General features: G+C 39.9%; 1 protein-coding gene across 3 annotated transcripts; it reads left to right on the top strand.

Annotated features, from left to right (window-relative positions):
* The first annotated feature begins 481 nt into the window (after positions 1-481).
* Positions 482-10639, top strand: LOC126830420 (uncharacterized). Of its 3 annotated transcripts, XM_056102710.1 has the most exons (6): positions 482-551; positions 684-752; positions 4614-5363; positions 6673-6797; positions 8462-8626; positions 9369-10639. In XM_056102710.1, exons 2-5 carry the CDS (start codon positions 728-730, stop codon positions 8624-8626), a joined length of 1065 nt encoding a protein of 354 aa, XP_055958685.1. In that variant the 5' UTR covers positions 482-551; positions 684-727; the 3' UTR covers positions 9369-10639. The 3 variants fall into 3 exon arrangements, with proteins under 3 accessions (XP_055958685.1, XP_055958687.1, XP_055958686.1); XM_056102712.1 differs by having other exon boundaries at positions 489-752; positions 4620-5363; XM_056102711.1 differs by having other exon boundaries at positions 489-752; positions 10215-10639.
* The last annotated feature ends 4645 nt before the right edge of the window (positions 10640-15284 follow it).

Here is a 15284-nt window from a genome sequence, read left to right as displayed (position 1 = left end):
AAGGATGGCAGAGATATTTGCGAATTTCCAAATATCAGCTACGATTTTACTTTTTAGGGATATATTAAATATATTACATAAAGGTTTAAATATTTTAATAGTTTTCCGCTTATTTCGTCTGGGCCACTAAATGTTAGAAGCATGTCCTTAACTTCCTGGAGATTTAGTTCGATGGTACACAATGACTTTTAATTACGGCTTAATGTGAGGAGAAATGCAGGATGATTGAGTTTTGAAATGGCCGTCTAAACAGTCAGCTTTGTCGGTTGGTGAAAAGACTTTTTTGTCGTCATGTCCCTATACAATGATTATATACTGACATTTTCTGTACTATTTAACATAGCGAACAAGCGTTGTGGTTGGCCGTTTTAAACATTTGGTTTTGTTATTTGCCCTAATCACATATATGCATTCAAACCATTGTCTGGTCAGAGTGAATGTGTTTATAAATTCTTATTACATTATTTACGTCCACAATACAGTGAACACTTCGTCAAACAGTACAGAACCCTTGTAGCAATGGTTATTCAGAAACCTGTTCGAGACTACAGGTAAAGAACTTGGATATTCATGTTATGAATTGCCTGCTTAGAAGAGATATTGTAAAACATTAAATTACGTGATCCGTGTTTTTTATGAACTTTTGCTCACACACATATACATAGCTTCATGTTCTTCTTCAGGATACGTTAATAAGAGGCAAACAATAGTCGAAGGAAACATTATCATGTCGAACCTAGAAACTGTGGACGGTGAGTATTGATTTTAGATAATTTGTTAGTTTATCCTAGTCAGTCAGTCGGACGTAACGTTCGCTTCCACCCAAGGTGATATGGCAGATCAGTGTTCCTGTGAAGCTTGCGAGAGGAGGCAAGCAAGAAGCTCGTCTCATATATGTTGGCGACGCTCTCATTACCATATTGGTTGAAGGCGCAATTGTCTTGTAAGTTACAGCTATTGTCCAAGGTAGTATTAATGACCATATCGACTCTATCCAAAGGCGTTGCTGCTGGGTACAAGTTTGGCCCGCTTTGCCACAAAGGCTCAGATGTCGAAATGCCTGGATTCATATGGGTGATTGCATAACTCTCGCGCTATATTTGCAAGGTTTAGACTAACAATCGTGTGTTGGTCGGAAAGGAAGGGGTATTAGTTAGACTGACTCCCCCACCACCACCTACCAGCCGTGGGTTGGTAGGAAAGGGGGTATTAATGTTGGCATCCTTGTCTTTTTAACCTTCCGTCATTGTAATCATGATTTTGATACCTCTTTTGGCTTACCTTCATGATCACGGACACTCACCTAACTTCGAACATCTACACAATTCGTCCGGTATGTTAGTATGTGCACAGATTGTGTTTATGTTCGATGTCGACTTTTATCTGATGTGATGATTCTTTAAAATGCTATAATAGAACTTGGTATATAACCCTTCAGTAACACAAAAACTCGTTCTTACATCAACGCCATAAGGGCATATTCATAATCGTTCTGTATCTGATTGGTTTATCCGTTGAAGTGTAATAATTTTGATAAGAGTTGAAATCTACGATCAGATTGAGTCAAGTCTTTTATACACATAAACGTTTACTTTTAATAGATGACTTTAGATAAAACCTGAACGTGTCTTCATTATCACAGGGTTAAGTCTATTTGACAAGGGGGGTTGGATGACTGAATGGTTAGCGTGCGCGCGCTGCATCATAAAGTCTGTCATTGAGTCGACTGGCGTGGTTTCGAATCCCCAGTTGTACGTGACAATGAGTAGGGTCGCCTGTCCAACCTCGTGGGTTTTCTCCGGGTCCTCCGGTTTCCTCCCACTGCTAAAGACCCCTACGCGCAAGCGAATTATTGAAATAAAATTAAACTATATGTTAGTCCCGAAATGACCTAGTTTGTGTCGAGTGGACGTTAAACCCCATTTCTCTCTCTCTATTTCACAAGGCCAAACGCATAATTTCCTCAAGGTCACGAGATGTTAACAGGGCTAGTGCTAACCCTAACCCATGACCTAGCCTTACGCTTTACACTAACGCTAACCCACATTCCTCGGCAACAATCACATGCCCTAACCCTGTTAACATCGCGTGACCTTGGCGAAATATGCTTTTGGCCTTGTCAAACGGATCTAACCATTATCTCAGTCCCTTATTCTGCTAAGACTTCAGTCCGACACGCATATTTAAAGACACATTCTGGGAGATTAGATAAAGAGCGGTCAGTTCTCACTATAATATTTGAACACTAAATAATGTAAATGAAATTTGCTGAAAATTTCCGCCTAGCCTCGATCATCATTACTAAAGTCGGTACGATAAAAAATTATAATCTCGATTATCTGATTTAATCAGAAGCAGCAGGGTTATAATCCATCAATGACACCGAGAGTTGATTATGGCCGAGATAAGTTAATTAATGTCTAATTAAAAATTTAGATAACATTTCAGACCTAAAGAAAGACCTGCAATTGGCAGATTTAGCTCTGGCATAACTTGCATAATGTATGTTTAATAACATTACTCATTGCAGCTGTAAAAATCACTAATGACAGTCGCATACTTAAGTTCGACCATCATTACCATCTATATGTACCTGTAATTAGCCTGCTGCAATTTGTAGTCGAATGTCGCTTTCACTGTAATCTGTCGCGAAAGTTGACTTCACCGATAGAATATAAAAGACGATGTTTTGACATGAAATAATCCTTTGATTATATCCACGTTTTACTTCTGGCTATTAAACAAATCCATAAACACAACATGAGCCTAAACTTGTCAAGTTTCTTATCAGTCAATCTGAACCAATCTGAACCAATATCAGGAACATATATACACATTATAATATCCATTATCATACAGATGCGTAATTTACAGACTAGACGAAGAGAACTACTTTGTAAGCAATCGTCTCCTAGCATCCCTGCTACACCGAGCTGTAATTACATTTAAACTGTAAGGGGGTTGATTATAATCATCTTTTATCATGAAATAGTCAACAAATTGCACGAACGTTCGCTTTAATTAACATCACTCGTTAACACTTATATATGTCTCATGATGTATGAGTATCGAACACGAGGCAGCATATGCTCACTATTTCCAAAATACACTATACTACTTTGCCAAAGAAACGCCAGTTATTTGGTCCGTTTCTCTCATGAAGTGTGTCTTCTTACTTCTTATATTTATATTGGTTTTCCCTTGTCAGTGCTGCAGAAAGAGACAACGTTATAGTTGTTCGGATGGAACGCAAAACTGAGGTCCCTTGTACACATTGGAGTGCACGTTAAAGTTGGAATTCGATACAATAGTACGCCGTTGTGCCATTGTCCGGGAATAATTTCCCTGACAGCACTATGTATGGCGTATGCCCGTCTTCATTCGCCCACTGAGAGCAGAACAGTAGGACGTCAGTTCATCTATACTAATATGTTTATCTGTCCGCTTGTTCAAGGTTGGCGAATACACTAATGCTTTCCAAGGCTTCAAGTTGGTGTATAGGGGTAGCTCGGACCGGGGAGTACCACTACCACTTCTGGTTCATGGCTATATCCATGCCACGCCGGGTCAACCTACTCTCTCTCTCTCTCTCTCTCTCTCTCTCTCCCTCTTAGCTTAGACTACTAAAGTAATAATACGCCTACCATTTGTGTCGTCCAAGTCGCCCCCAAGTTATTATATCGTCAGTGTCATATATCATGTATTTTATGTTAATAAATTAAGTCATGCAAAAAAATGATTTTCGAAAAAATGACAACATACGAGGTTTTGGAATGACACCGACGATATACATAATAACAATAACTAGTTTATGTTTTTCTGAAAGAAATCACGCAAAGGTTAAACGGTATGTTACGTTTCAATGAATAAATCTGCTTGTTCGATATGTTAAATGGAGAACCTACCTTTATAACGAGAGTTCTATATCAATGATCAATACACAGTATGACTTCAATATAGAATACGATATACAATGACCTGATTACTGTGGTGATATACAATAATAAATAAACATGGTTTATATGTATTCTTTATCTATCTATTGATTTCTGTATGTCTTCACCATGCAGTGTCCCGGATTGAAAATACATGTTATTGTCCATCTCCTGAAATGCAATGGGGTTTAACGTCCTACTGTTCTGCTCCGACTGGGCTAATGACGACGGGCATACACCATACAGTGCGCTACGAGGGACATTTTGCCCAGGCAGCAGCACTACGACTTACTCCTATATCGAATTATGTTAAATTGCACGCCAATGTGTACTACGAAACCACGGTTTTCCTCCCATGTTAACGACTATACAGCTGTCTTTGTCAGGTCCTCCGTCCGGCACAACTGACAAGGGGAAATCATGCCGTAAATTTCTGATGAACTTTCCAGGTCCACCCGCGTCTTCCAGACTAACAACCCAGCGTCTTACTCACATAGCTACCGTGGCCCCCTGTTCATCTACTGAAATGAGAATAGGTAATATAATGCGTGTACTTCAGTCTAGCAGTACCCTGGATTGTCTATATGTTGAGCCACTGGGAGGGTTGGGGGGGGGGGTAACATAAAAAGTTAACATGTATGTAACAGATTTTATTTAAACATTAAAATATAATTTCAGTTACAGGTCAGTCTCAGCAGAAAGACAATCAACAATCAGAAGCAAACCCTTCGCAACAGAAACAACATCCTCCACAGCAAGAACCACACCCTCTTAAAAAGAAACACCCCCCGCGACAAAACAAACACCCTACGCAGCAAGAAGCAGGCTCTCGGCAACTAGAAGCAGGTACTCTTCAACAGAAACACCCGCCGCAACAAGAACCAGTCCCCCATCAAAAGAAAAGCCCGCCGCAACAAGAGCCATACCCTCCTCAAAAGAAACACCCTCCGCAACATGAAGCAAACCCTCCTCAACAGAAATATCCACCGCAACAAGAAGCAAAACCCTCGCAGCAGAAACACACCCCGCTACAAGAAGCAAACCCACTTGAACACCAATGCTCTCCGCAACCAGAACCACGCCCTCTTCAAAAGAAAAACCCGTCGCAACAAGAACAACGCCCTCTTCAAACGAAACCCCCTCTGGAAAATGAAGCAAACCCTCCTCAACAGAAAAAAATTCCGCAACCAGAACAACACCCTCCTCAAAAGAAAACCCCTCCACTACAAGCACCAAGCCCTCCGCAACAGAAACACTCTCCGCATCAAGAAGAAAGCTCAATTCAACGGAAAAAACAACAAGAAGCGGGGTCCTCTCAACCTGAAACCTCTACACCACAAAAAGAGAAATCGTCTGAAGATATGTACTCTCCGCAACAAGTAAGATTCCAAATGGATGAAGATCAACACCCTGCTGGTGGCAGTGTAGGTGACATGTTTACCAGTTATATTTTATATCGTTTTAATCTCATCTCCAACCCAAACAAGATAAAACAAATACATTGTGTTAAATAGATTTACATACTTTAGGGCAGGCGTGTCCAAACATTTACGTTCCATGTGGAAAAGTTATTATCCATGTAACTACAGTTATATAACCTCTTTAAGGAACAATTGTCACTGAGATAGAAAGATTATTTACGCTATGCTTAACTACTTTCATCAGTAACAATCCGATTCAAATACAAATCTATTTCGGTTTTTTTATACTATCGTTGGACTCTACTACATGAAGATTCACTGGTTGTAATAGGAGGTCGCGTCATGGATCATACGACCGGCCATTGACTCTATCCCGCCAGTCATTCGATTAACCAACCAGCACCGGTATTTCAAGCTGGTATTCGGAAATACATTTTCTCTGATTTGTTTTCGTGAAAATTCTACTCACAGTTCCCCATGCCAGATGATAAATCGACGCAACATACCATTTGATTGACTAATCCTTCACCTCAACTAGAACGGGGGTTATATAACAACTGTAGTGAAGACAAGTAAAACGATGTTTTAAACTATAATAACACGAAACGAAATAAGATCCGTGTTTTAAGCAGATTGGATCTGTAATAGGCGCAGAGAATTACCGATTAAAGCAACTTGGTCTTTGGTTATATTACATGATTATTATCATGAAGTGCCACTTGGGATTGTCCAATCTGTCATAATAGGAATCAATGAAAATGAAATGAAATGGGGTTTAACGTCCTACTGTTTTGCTCCGAACTGGGCTAATGAAGACGGGCATACGCCATACAGTGTGCTATAAGGGAAATTTTGCCCGGACAGCGGCACTACGGCCTACTCTTATATCGAATTCCAACTGTCAAGGGATCTTTTACGTGCACGCCAATGTGTACACGGGACCTCGGTTTTTCGTCCCATCCGAACGACTAGACAACTTTCCTTGTCAGCCCCTCCGTCCTGCATCACTGACAAGGGAGAACCACGCCGGAAAATCTGGATGAACTTTCTCGGCCAATGCAGGGATCGAACACCCGACCTCCAGGCTAGCGAGCCAGCGTCTTAGCCACTTAGCCACCGTGATTCCCTAATAGGAATTAAACTATCATGGCAGAACCGTCTTAATTAGCCCTGTTGGAACAGAACAGGGGGACGTTAAATCCCATTTCATTTCATGTTCAAATAGAATTTATAAAATAAACCCGTATTAACTTTATAATCCGTGTTATCATGAAATGTACGTGTATTTCACAAAGATATATCTCTCCTTCAGGTAGAAGATTCCCAGACGAACATGCACAACAATCTGGGTAAAGGCCGGTATTCCATTTGGTACTCCATTTTTGTTTCTGTCTGCTGCTTCTTGCCATTTGGAGTCATATCTATAATGTACTCACTCCAGGTAGGTATATTACAATGGGCCCCGCTTGTACGTGACAAGGTGTTGGGTCGTCTGTCGAACCTCGTGGGTTTTCTCCTGGTCCTGCGGTTTCCTCCCACTGCTAAATACCCCTGTGCGCAAGCGAATTATTGAAATAAAATTGAACCATGTGTTAGTCTCGAAATGACCTAGTTTGCATCGAGTGGACGTTAAACACCCCCTCTCTATCTCCCTCTCTCTCTCTCTCTATCTCTTACACAGGGGGCTAAAACACGAGGTTCTGGGTGACCGAGACTAAAGACGCCCATAACTGCACCCAGATAGAGGCGACTTTAATGAAATTTTCTATATATTCGTTTTTCACTATTTATTTGTGAACTATTATAGCAAGAACGGTCAGCTCGTTATGTATATCTTACATAATGTATCTTTAAGGGATGGCTTCTGTATTGTATTGGTTGCGTTGTTAACAGTAAATATACTTACGATGTATCACATAATATATGATGATGCTTAAAGTAGTGTTTCATTTTTTAATGTGGAAGTATTTGCCCCCCCACCCCCCCTTCTCGTCTTCTCAATAGATTATAATGTAGGCCAGCCGCGGTTCATGGCAAAAAGAGAAAAAATTCAAATTTCAGATGAAAGTTTCACGGTAATCGATCTAGCGGCTCGAGGGCGGAGACTGGGCTATCCCTCACGGTGATCGGTCCCGGCTTCTACCGGCGCGATTGGCGGAGACTGGGTGAGTCTTAGATAACAAACCTCATCTCTCCTCGTAGCTAGATGAGTCTGCAATCCCTCAAGCTTCTCTGTGATTATTCTTGTAAGACAGACAGTTTAATTGTGTGTTATGCATGTGTGCCATTCAAAAGAATGTGAAATAATCTTTTCGTCGCGTTAGGGGCCCCGCGATTCTAGAGAGGCCCAGGGTCCCGCTCCGGTTAAGCTGGGCTTTGAATCAAACTTAAAGATACATTATGTAAGATTTAGATAAAGAGTTGACCGTTCTTGCTATACTAGTTAAAAAAATAGATATATTCGTTTGAAGAACCGTTGTTACGATAATAAACAATCGTGTGTAAATCCATTGACAATCAAAACGATCCGATGTTATAGAGAGCTGATTATTGGCATGCCATGTGAATAAATGTCTTATCAATGATTTATATAAAAGTTCAGGCCAAAGGAAAGATCTGCATAGGCATCTTTAGCTCTTACATAACGCATCTTTAAAGTATTTGATAATCGGCCCACAAAGCGACATTTTAATTCAAGATTACCCTCAACTTGATTTCTGTCAATGAGTCGCTGTGGTTCAGGGAGTAGGACTTTGACTTGCTAACCTGGTGGTCCCGTGGTCGTCAGCGTTGGCCGAGAAATCTGCGTTGGCCGAGAAATTTCATCGGGATTTTCCGGCGTGGTTCTGCCTTGTCAGTGGTGCAGGGCTGAGCGCCCTGGCAAGGGACAGCGTATAGCCGTTCGGATGTGAGAATAAACCGAGGTACCCTGTACACGTAAAAGATCTCTTGGCACTTGGAATTCGATATAAGCGTAGGCCACAGCGCAGTTGTCCGGAAAAAATATACGTCATAGCACACTGTATGACGTATGCCCGTCTTCATTAACCCAGTATAGGAGCAGAACAGTATGACGTTAAACCCCATTTTTATTTTTGATTTCAGGCACGTTCTGCCTATGCTGCTGGTAATCAGAAGACAGCTGTAATAATGGAGTCATCAGCTCGTACGTTCAACATTATGGGACTAGTTCTTGGTATTACACTTATCTCAATAATTATTGTTGTTATACTAGATAGCTTAATCGTCATCCCAAGTCTACGCTCATAAGTAAGTATAATTATTTGGCTTAGAACGCCGATTTGTCTTTCGTTTTGTCTTAATAGGGGTGGGTGGGTGGGGTTGTTGGGTGCCGGAAGGTCTGACATTGAGACACGTGGCGTGGTCTCGATCCCCTGTTTGTTTTTGGCAAGGAGAAGGGTGGCCTGTCCAACCTCGTGGGTTTTCTCAGGGTCCTCCGGTCTCCTCCTAGAAATGAAATTGAACTATATGTTAGTCCCTAAATGACCTAGTTTGTGTCGAGTGAACGTCAATGACATTATGGTTGCATAAAAAACATCAATAATCTACGGAATGATATGCTTAAACCTTGATGTGAGATAATAATGTCAATCGTTGATTAGGGTATCAAACAGAACCCTATCGAACTTCAAAACTCGGCGAGATATTTCATTAGGAAAAATTTGGAACAAGATTAAGGGGAGGGATTGGTGTGGGGGGGGGGAGGGGTGATTAGCGGGGAACAGTTGAATTGATTAAATTAAGAATCACATGTTTTTTCCACTTACTAATGTTTGTGAACGATTTGTTTAAACAAGGGGGATTGTTTACATTGTTTATAGAGCAAGGAAGGTTTTTTGCTGGTGGGTGTATTTGGGGGTGGGGGGGGTGCTAAGAAGTTCCCATCTATGCTACAACTGGTGGGTATATTTTTTTTTTGGGGGGGGGGGGGGCTGAGAAGTTCCCATCAATGTTACAACTATGCTAAAGGTACGTTTCCACTCTTTTTCAGTTAAACAATATGCACCACTCCTGTTTGATACAGCTCAGCGTGCACAACATCAATGACATACAAAACATTAGCGAATAACACAACATGCACAAGACTAACGATTGACACAGTATACTTATATATCCATGTAAATATTCTACGTTTGTTTAAGTTTAGCCAGTGTGATGTTAAATATTGATATACTGAAACATGCTTCAAATGTAAAACCTAACAGACACCAGGTGGACACCAGGTATGGGTGATGACATTATAGGACCTAATCAAAATGTGGTTTATGCTAACGTAATCAGAATAAAACAGTATACATAGGGTAGGGTCCAAAGAATCATAGCGTTATAATTTTGTTTTCTGTATTAAATGTAAACGGGAGATAACTCCAAAGTTTCACCACCTTGTTCTGTGTACTGTTGTCTCAACTATACTCACACTCGGCAAACCCCGGCAGATTCCGTTACTCTACATCTAGCCTCGGCTGTATGACGGTAAGTGATATGTACCTGCGCCAATACAATTGCGATGCGGCGCCCGTTTACTTATTAGGAAAACTTGCCGCTGTTAAAAAGAAGTTATCAAAATTTCGTCGTTCGAAGCGTGTGTAGAATTGTCAGTTCAAAGTTGCCCTTGTTTAAAGAAAATCGAATAAACTTGAAGAAAAACAGCTTCAGACTTTGAAATATTTGTATGATAAAACATTCTTCAAAGGCGTCGTCATTGGCAAGGCCGTTGGTAATCCCGGAACTTGAAAGTAGTTCCAATGGCGGACTTGGTCATACAGCCGAGGTTAGGGTACTGGAATGTGCTGAGGTTTGCCGAGTGACTATACTGTTTACCTCTACTTTATTACAGCAATATCCATCTAAGGTTTTGTTCCAGTAGATGATCATTTACAAATGTCACTTCAGGTTCGCTGTCATGGGATCATGTGTGGCTGAAAACATGTTTATTTTTTAAATGAATATTTGTGATAATTGACAATGATTTAATCCAGTAACGGATTATTGGCAATTTTAGCTATATGTAATTGATTCACCCAAATTGAGACACTTACTGTCGCATTAATCACTTCATGTAGGGCATGAGATAATGTCTTTGTTTTGACAAAGGATTTCAGAGTTTGCTTGTTCCTATTGTTCACGGGTCAGCATTCATCCGTCATGCTTACATTAGGTTTAGGCCTATAAAGGCTTGTCTCCCATTTTTTAAAAAATAAATATTATTAGCAGATGTTGAGTTTATAGAACTACATGATAAATAAAAAGTAAATAAAACACTCTGTATTTGCCTTAATCCCTCTTAGCAGATAACTGCGGTCATCCTCTAGACGAAATCCTGGGTCTTTTTTAACCAATTCACTGACGGTCTTTATAAATGTCACTCAAATCTTCCTGGAGGTCGCACTTTGAGCTCTAGCCGACCGGTCACCCTTGACTTGTGGTCGTGATTTCAATCCCTGGTGTAAGCGTATGGGGTGTCTTACCAACCTTGTGGGTTTACTCCGGGTACTCCGGTATCTAGCTCCCACAGAAAAGACCCCTGTACATGCGGCAAGATAATAAAGATAACAATTTGTCTGCGATATGACCCTTGGCGGAAGCGGACGTTAAACACAAAGAACAACAACAATCTCTTGACTCTTTAAAGCATACTCTAAATCCTCCCTGAACAATTTGCTTATTTTAATATTTTGGACTAAGCGAGAAAGCAAACGGTGTTAGTAGGTTTCCTTCCTGATTTCCTTGGCCTTTCCTTGACTTTTTAACTTCCACCAGATAGACATTAGACGAGCGTTGTGAATTAAATAAATGAGAAGTATGTGCGCGCCGGGGATTTTGGTAGAAAGGAAACGTGCACAGTGCCATGGGAGTAGATTTACAAATATTGCCTAGGAAGGTCAAGATTATCTGTCCGACGCCCTGGTAGTATTAAGTTCTTTCTTCAAATAAGAATTCCGACACAACGTGCGTTGTGTTCTGAGCCACCATTTGTAATCTGACTTGACCTAATTGAATCCGAATTGTGGCATGGCCCTAGATGGCGGTGTCGATGAAACGAAAGTGTAGAATTATAATGGTGATAAAATTGTGAATTGTTTGTATTTCATTCTTTCAATATTTCATTCGTTCATTATTCATTCATTTATTTAAACATTTCTATTATTCTTATGTTTCTATTAATCCTTCGTTATTAATTAGACGTTATGCTTCTTATCTAATGTAAAGACCCCTACGCGCAAGCGAATTATGTAAATAAAAATTAAACCATATGTTAGTCCCGAAATGACCTAGTTTGTGTCGAGTGGACGTTAAACCCCATTTCTCTCTCTCTCTCTCTTTCTTATCTAATGATAGACAGTTTACGGCTGACACATTAACGAGTTTAATTATTATCTTATTGTTTTATTTTACCGTAATTTCTTTCATATTTTAATCCCCCCCCCCCCTTTAATTGTTATTAGTAACCTTGGTGTATATTGTTAATTCCTAAGATACCATTTTATTATAAATACCGATTTGTACATTGACAAAGCATTCTAGGTTTCATCCCGTTTCAGGGACAGTTACTCTGCTGTTCTCCGTATATGATGTTAAATGTTTTCCGGTAATAAATAGTCTCAAGGATAGTTCCAGTCTTTAGTTATTATCGAAGATTTACACTGTTACAGAATATTTAGAAAGAATCTATTTTTGTTAAGTATATGACTTTAGGAAAGCTTGATTTTTTTTAAATGGTTGCTACGTCTATGAGCAGATATTTTTTGTCTCGTATGTTATGTCTGAATGTCTAAAAAATACGCATTATTTCAATATTTATGCTATGCAAAATGTGAAGACAAATTACACGGAATTTTGTCGTTTCTAAACATAATTTGAGTCGCGCAAATTTAACTTCATGAAAGTATAATTTGTTTATTAAACTATATAACATAATATAGCCCCTGTTAGTATACATGTATAGATGTACATGTTTTCAAGACATGTATACAGCATTTAAATATAGTTTGTTTATTGTTTGTTTTCTTTGTGTTTTTTTCGGGGGGGGGGGGGCTTTTCTTGTATTAGCCATTGTCATGTTCATTATGTATTTAATGTTTTGTTCGTATTTGTATGCTGCCTCTAATGGGGTATTTAGATGCAATAAATCTTATTTCATCTTAGAGACTAGCAATTCATTATCCTCCATGGAGAGATGTTTATATCTTCCTTGAGCTTAAGGGTTTATTTTCAGGGTTATGGTCGAGGTCTATAATGGCATTATACCATTCCCCCCCCCCCCCCCCGGGGAGCCGTCTTTGAAAAGATGATGGCCCTGACCATCCGCATTCGGTTTTTAGTTACGACCACTAGTAGTGAAAAGTTATAGCCGAAGGTCGCCCCGAAGGCGGCCCAATCTAGAGTAAGAAGTCAATCGAGCCCACAGTTGCCAACATAGACTTGATTATCAAAACATGTTTTAAATAATAAACACAGTCGCACAGAAGATTGTGCCCCGTTTTGAAAATCAAGATTAATAAATCTGGAAGAAATTTTTAGAATCAGTACTAAACAACCTTCATAAATAACTTGATTGCCAGAATCTGTTGAGAAATAATATGCTGTTAGAGAAGTTTAATAAAAAGTGAAATGACATTGTTTTTCTTAACAGTATGCGATTTAAGGGGCCTCGATTCATGACAAAAAGAGAACAAAAAAACCCTTCTAAATTCCAGACGAAAGTTCCACTCATCGGTCTAGCGGCGCGAGGGGCGGAGACTGGGTGAACCTGCCATCCCTCAACCTTCTCTGTGATTGGTCAAAATCCGTTACATAGGCGATCGCTAACGTTCGACCAAGACGGATTAAATCGCTCTGAAGTCTGTAACAACTGAACAATCGGATGATTTCACTAGTTATAACAGTTCCATGCCATTATATGTCATTTCTGTGCATTATATGTTATTTCTGTGCATTATATGTTATTTCCGCGCCTACTGAATAGATTGCCTATTTGATCAGATATTATGTACTTTCTTCTCATATTGCGCACCGTTTAATTGTGTTGCGCATGCGTGCCATTCAAAAGGATATAAAATAATCTTTTCTTAGCGGTAGGGGCACCGCGATTCTAATGTGACCCAGGAACCAGAGGAGGTTGGATATCCGAATGGTAAGTGCGTGCGCTCTATATCATTGAGTCAACCCGCATGATTTCGATTCCACATTTGGGTTTTCTCCGGGTCCTCCGGTTTCCTCCCACTGTTGAAGCACGTGTTAGTCCCCCCGAAATGACGTAGATTGTGTCGAGTGGATAGAATCCCGCTCCGTTTATGCTGGCCCTTGACTGAGCTAATGATGACCATTTTCCCAGACAGAGGCACTACCAGCTACTCTAATATCGAATTCCAACAGTCAATGGCTCTTTTACGTTCACGCCAAAATGTACAAGGGACCTACGGGGCAATGTAAACGTAATTAGTAAGGACAAATAATAATAGTAAAAAAAAACATGTGGAATGGACTAAGCAGGAGTAAAGCATTGTCGTTCATGTATTTCACCGAACATAATTGAAAAGAATTACAATAATTTCTTTTACAAATTAATACAAGGCACTCTATATAAATTCCTATTACATTACAAATTAATACAAGGCATTCTATATACATTCCTATTACATTAAATGTGTGCTTTTAGACCTATCATGGTCTAATTCATGGTTCGAAGAATAAAGCTATATGTCCTTAAAGTACAAACGATTTAGTTAACGGCTATTTATTGTGATCACAAACGAATTAACCTTTACACCCAATCCTTTACCTACCCGCCAATCTCGAATCAGCTACTCCAGATTTCTTAGAACCATTTATGATGACAAGAGATATAATTTATGAGAAACAGGTCATAGTGTAAACCAATAGACAATGAGTTACAGTATCGAAGCAAACATGGTGACAGTGTACAATGTGATATTAATAAAAATCTCATTAGACGCTATTTGGCAAGAGAAAGATTTTATATAGGTAATAATAGTTTTATTATACTTACGTATAGGTTTAATATGCTGAAATAATGTGACCTTTGCTTGTATAGCTATTTCACAAGGTTCACTGGTCTAGATATATAAATAGCGATGATGACTTCACTCCCAGCTTTTTCTACCATATTATAGTTTACCTTGTACTTGATAACGACAAGCGAATATTTGTAGAACCATGACACTATCAATGTTGTTGACGATTGTTGTCCATAAAACTGTCTTTATTCGAGGTTCCCGTCTTACAAACAGTATAAGTAGAGTTGGGTGGCGTTGCATTGCAATGTCTGTCATTGAGTCAAGTGGAGTAGTTTCGATTCTCCGCTTGTACGTGACAACAGTAGGGTCGCCTGTCCAACCTCGTGTTTTTATTTTCTAGGTTCTCCAGTCCCCCCCCCCCAAGTGCTAAAGAACCTCTACGCACAAGCGAATTAATGAAAAAGAATTGAACCATATGCTAGTCCCGAAATGACCTAGTTTGTGTCGAGTGGACATTACCCCCCACCCCCCTCTCTCTCTTCGAAAAGACTGGGATCATTTCGGGACTAACATATGGCTCAAATGTATTTCAATAATTCGCTTGGGTTTGGGGATCTTTAGCTGTGGGACGCAACCGGAGGAGCCGGAGAAAACCCACGAGGTTGGTCAGGCGACCCTACCCTTTGTCATGAAACCCCGCTTTCGGACTCGATGATTTCACGCGCACGCGTTAGGCCACTAGACCCCCCCCCCACCCCAGTATCTCATGGCGGTCAGTTTGAACTTGGATAAAATAAGCTGAACAATTTCAGACTGGGAGTGATAACGGCAATATACTCCCAAATGAAATGCTCGCGTATAAAGACATCCACTATTGTGATGCTACAATTAGCCTGGAAGTTACCCACTTACTTTTTATCATTTTCTTA

The sequence above is a fragment of the Patella vulgata genome, chromosome 8 (assembly GCF_932274485.2).
Source record: "Patella vulgata chromosome 8, xgPatVulg1.2, whole genome shotgun sequence".
In the NCBI taxonomy this organism is placed as follows: Eukaryota; Metazoa; Mollusca; class Gastropoda; family Patellidae; genus Patella; species Patella vulgata.
The sequence above is the reverse complement of the archived record's forward strand: the minus strand, read 5'-3'. Positions and strand labels throughout refer to the sequence as shown.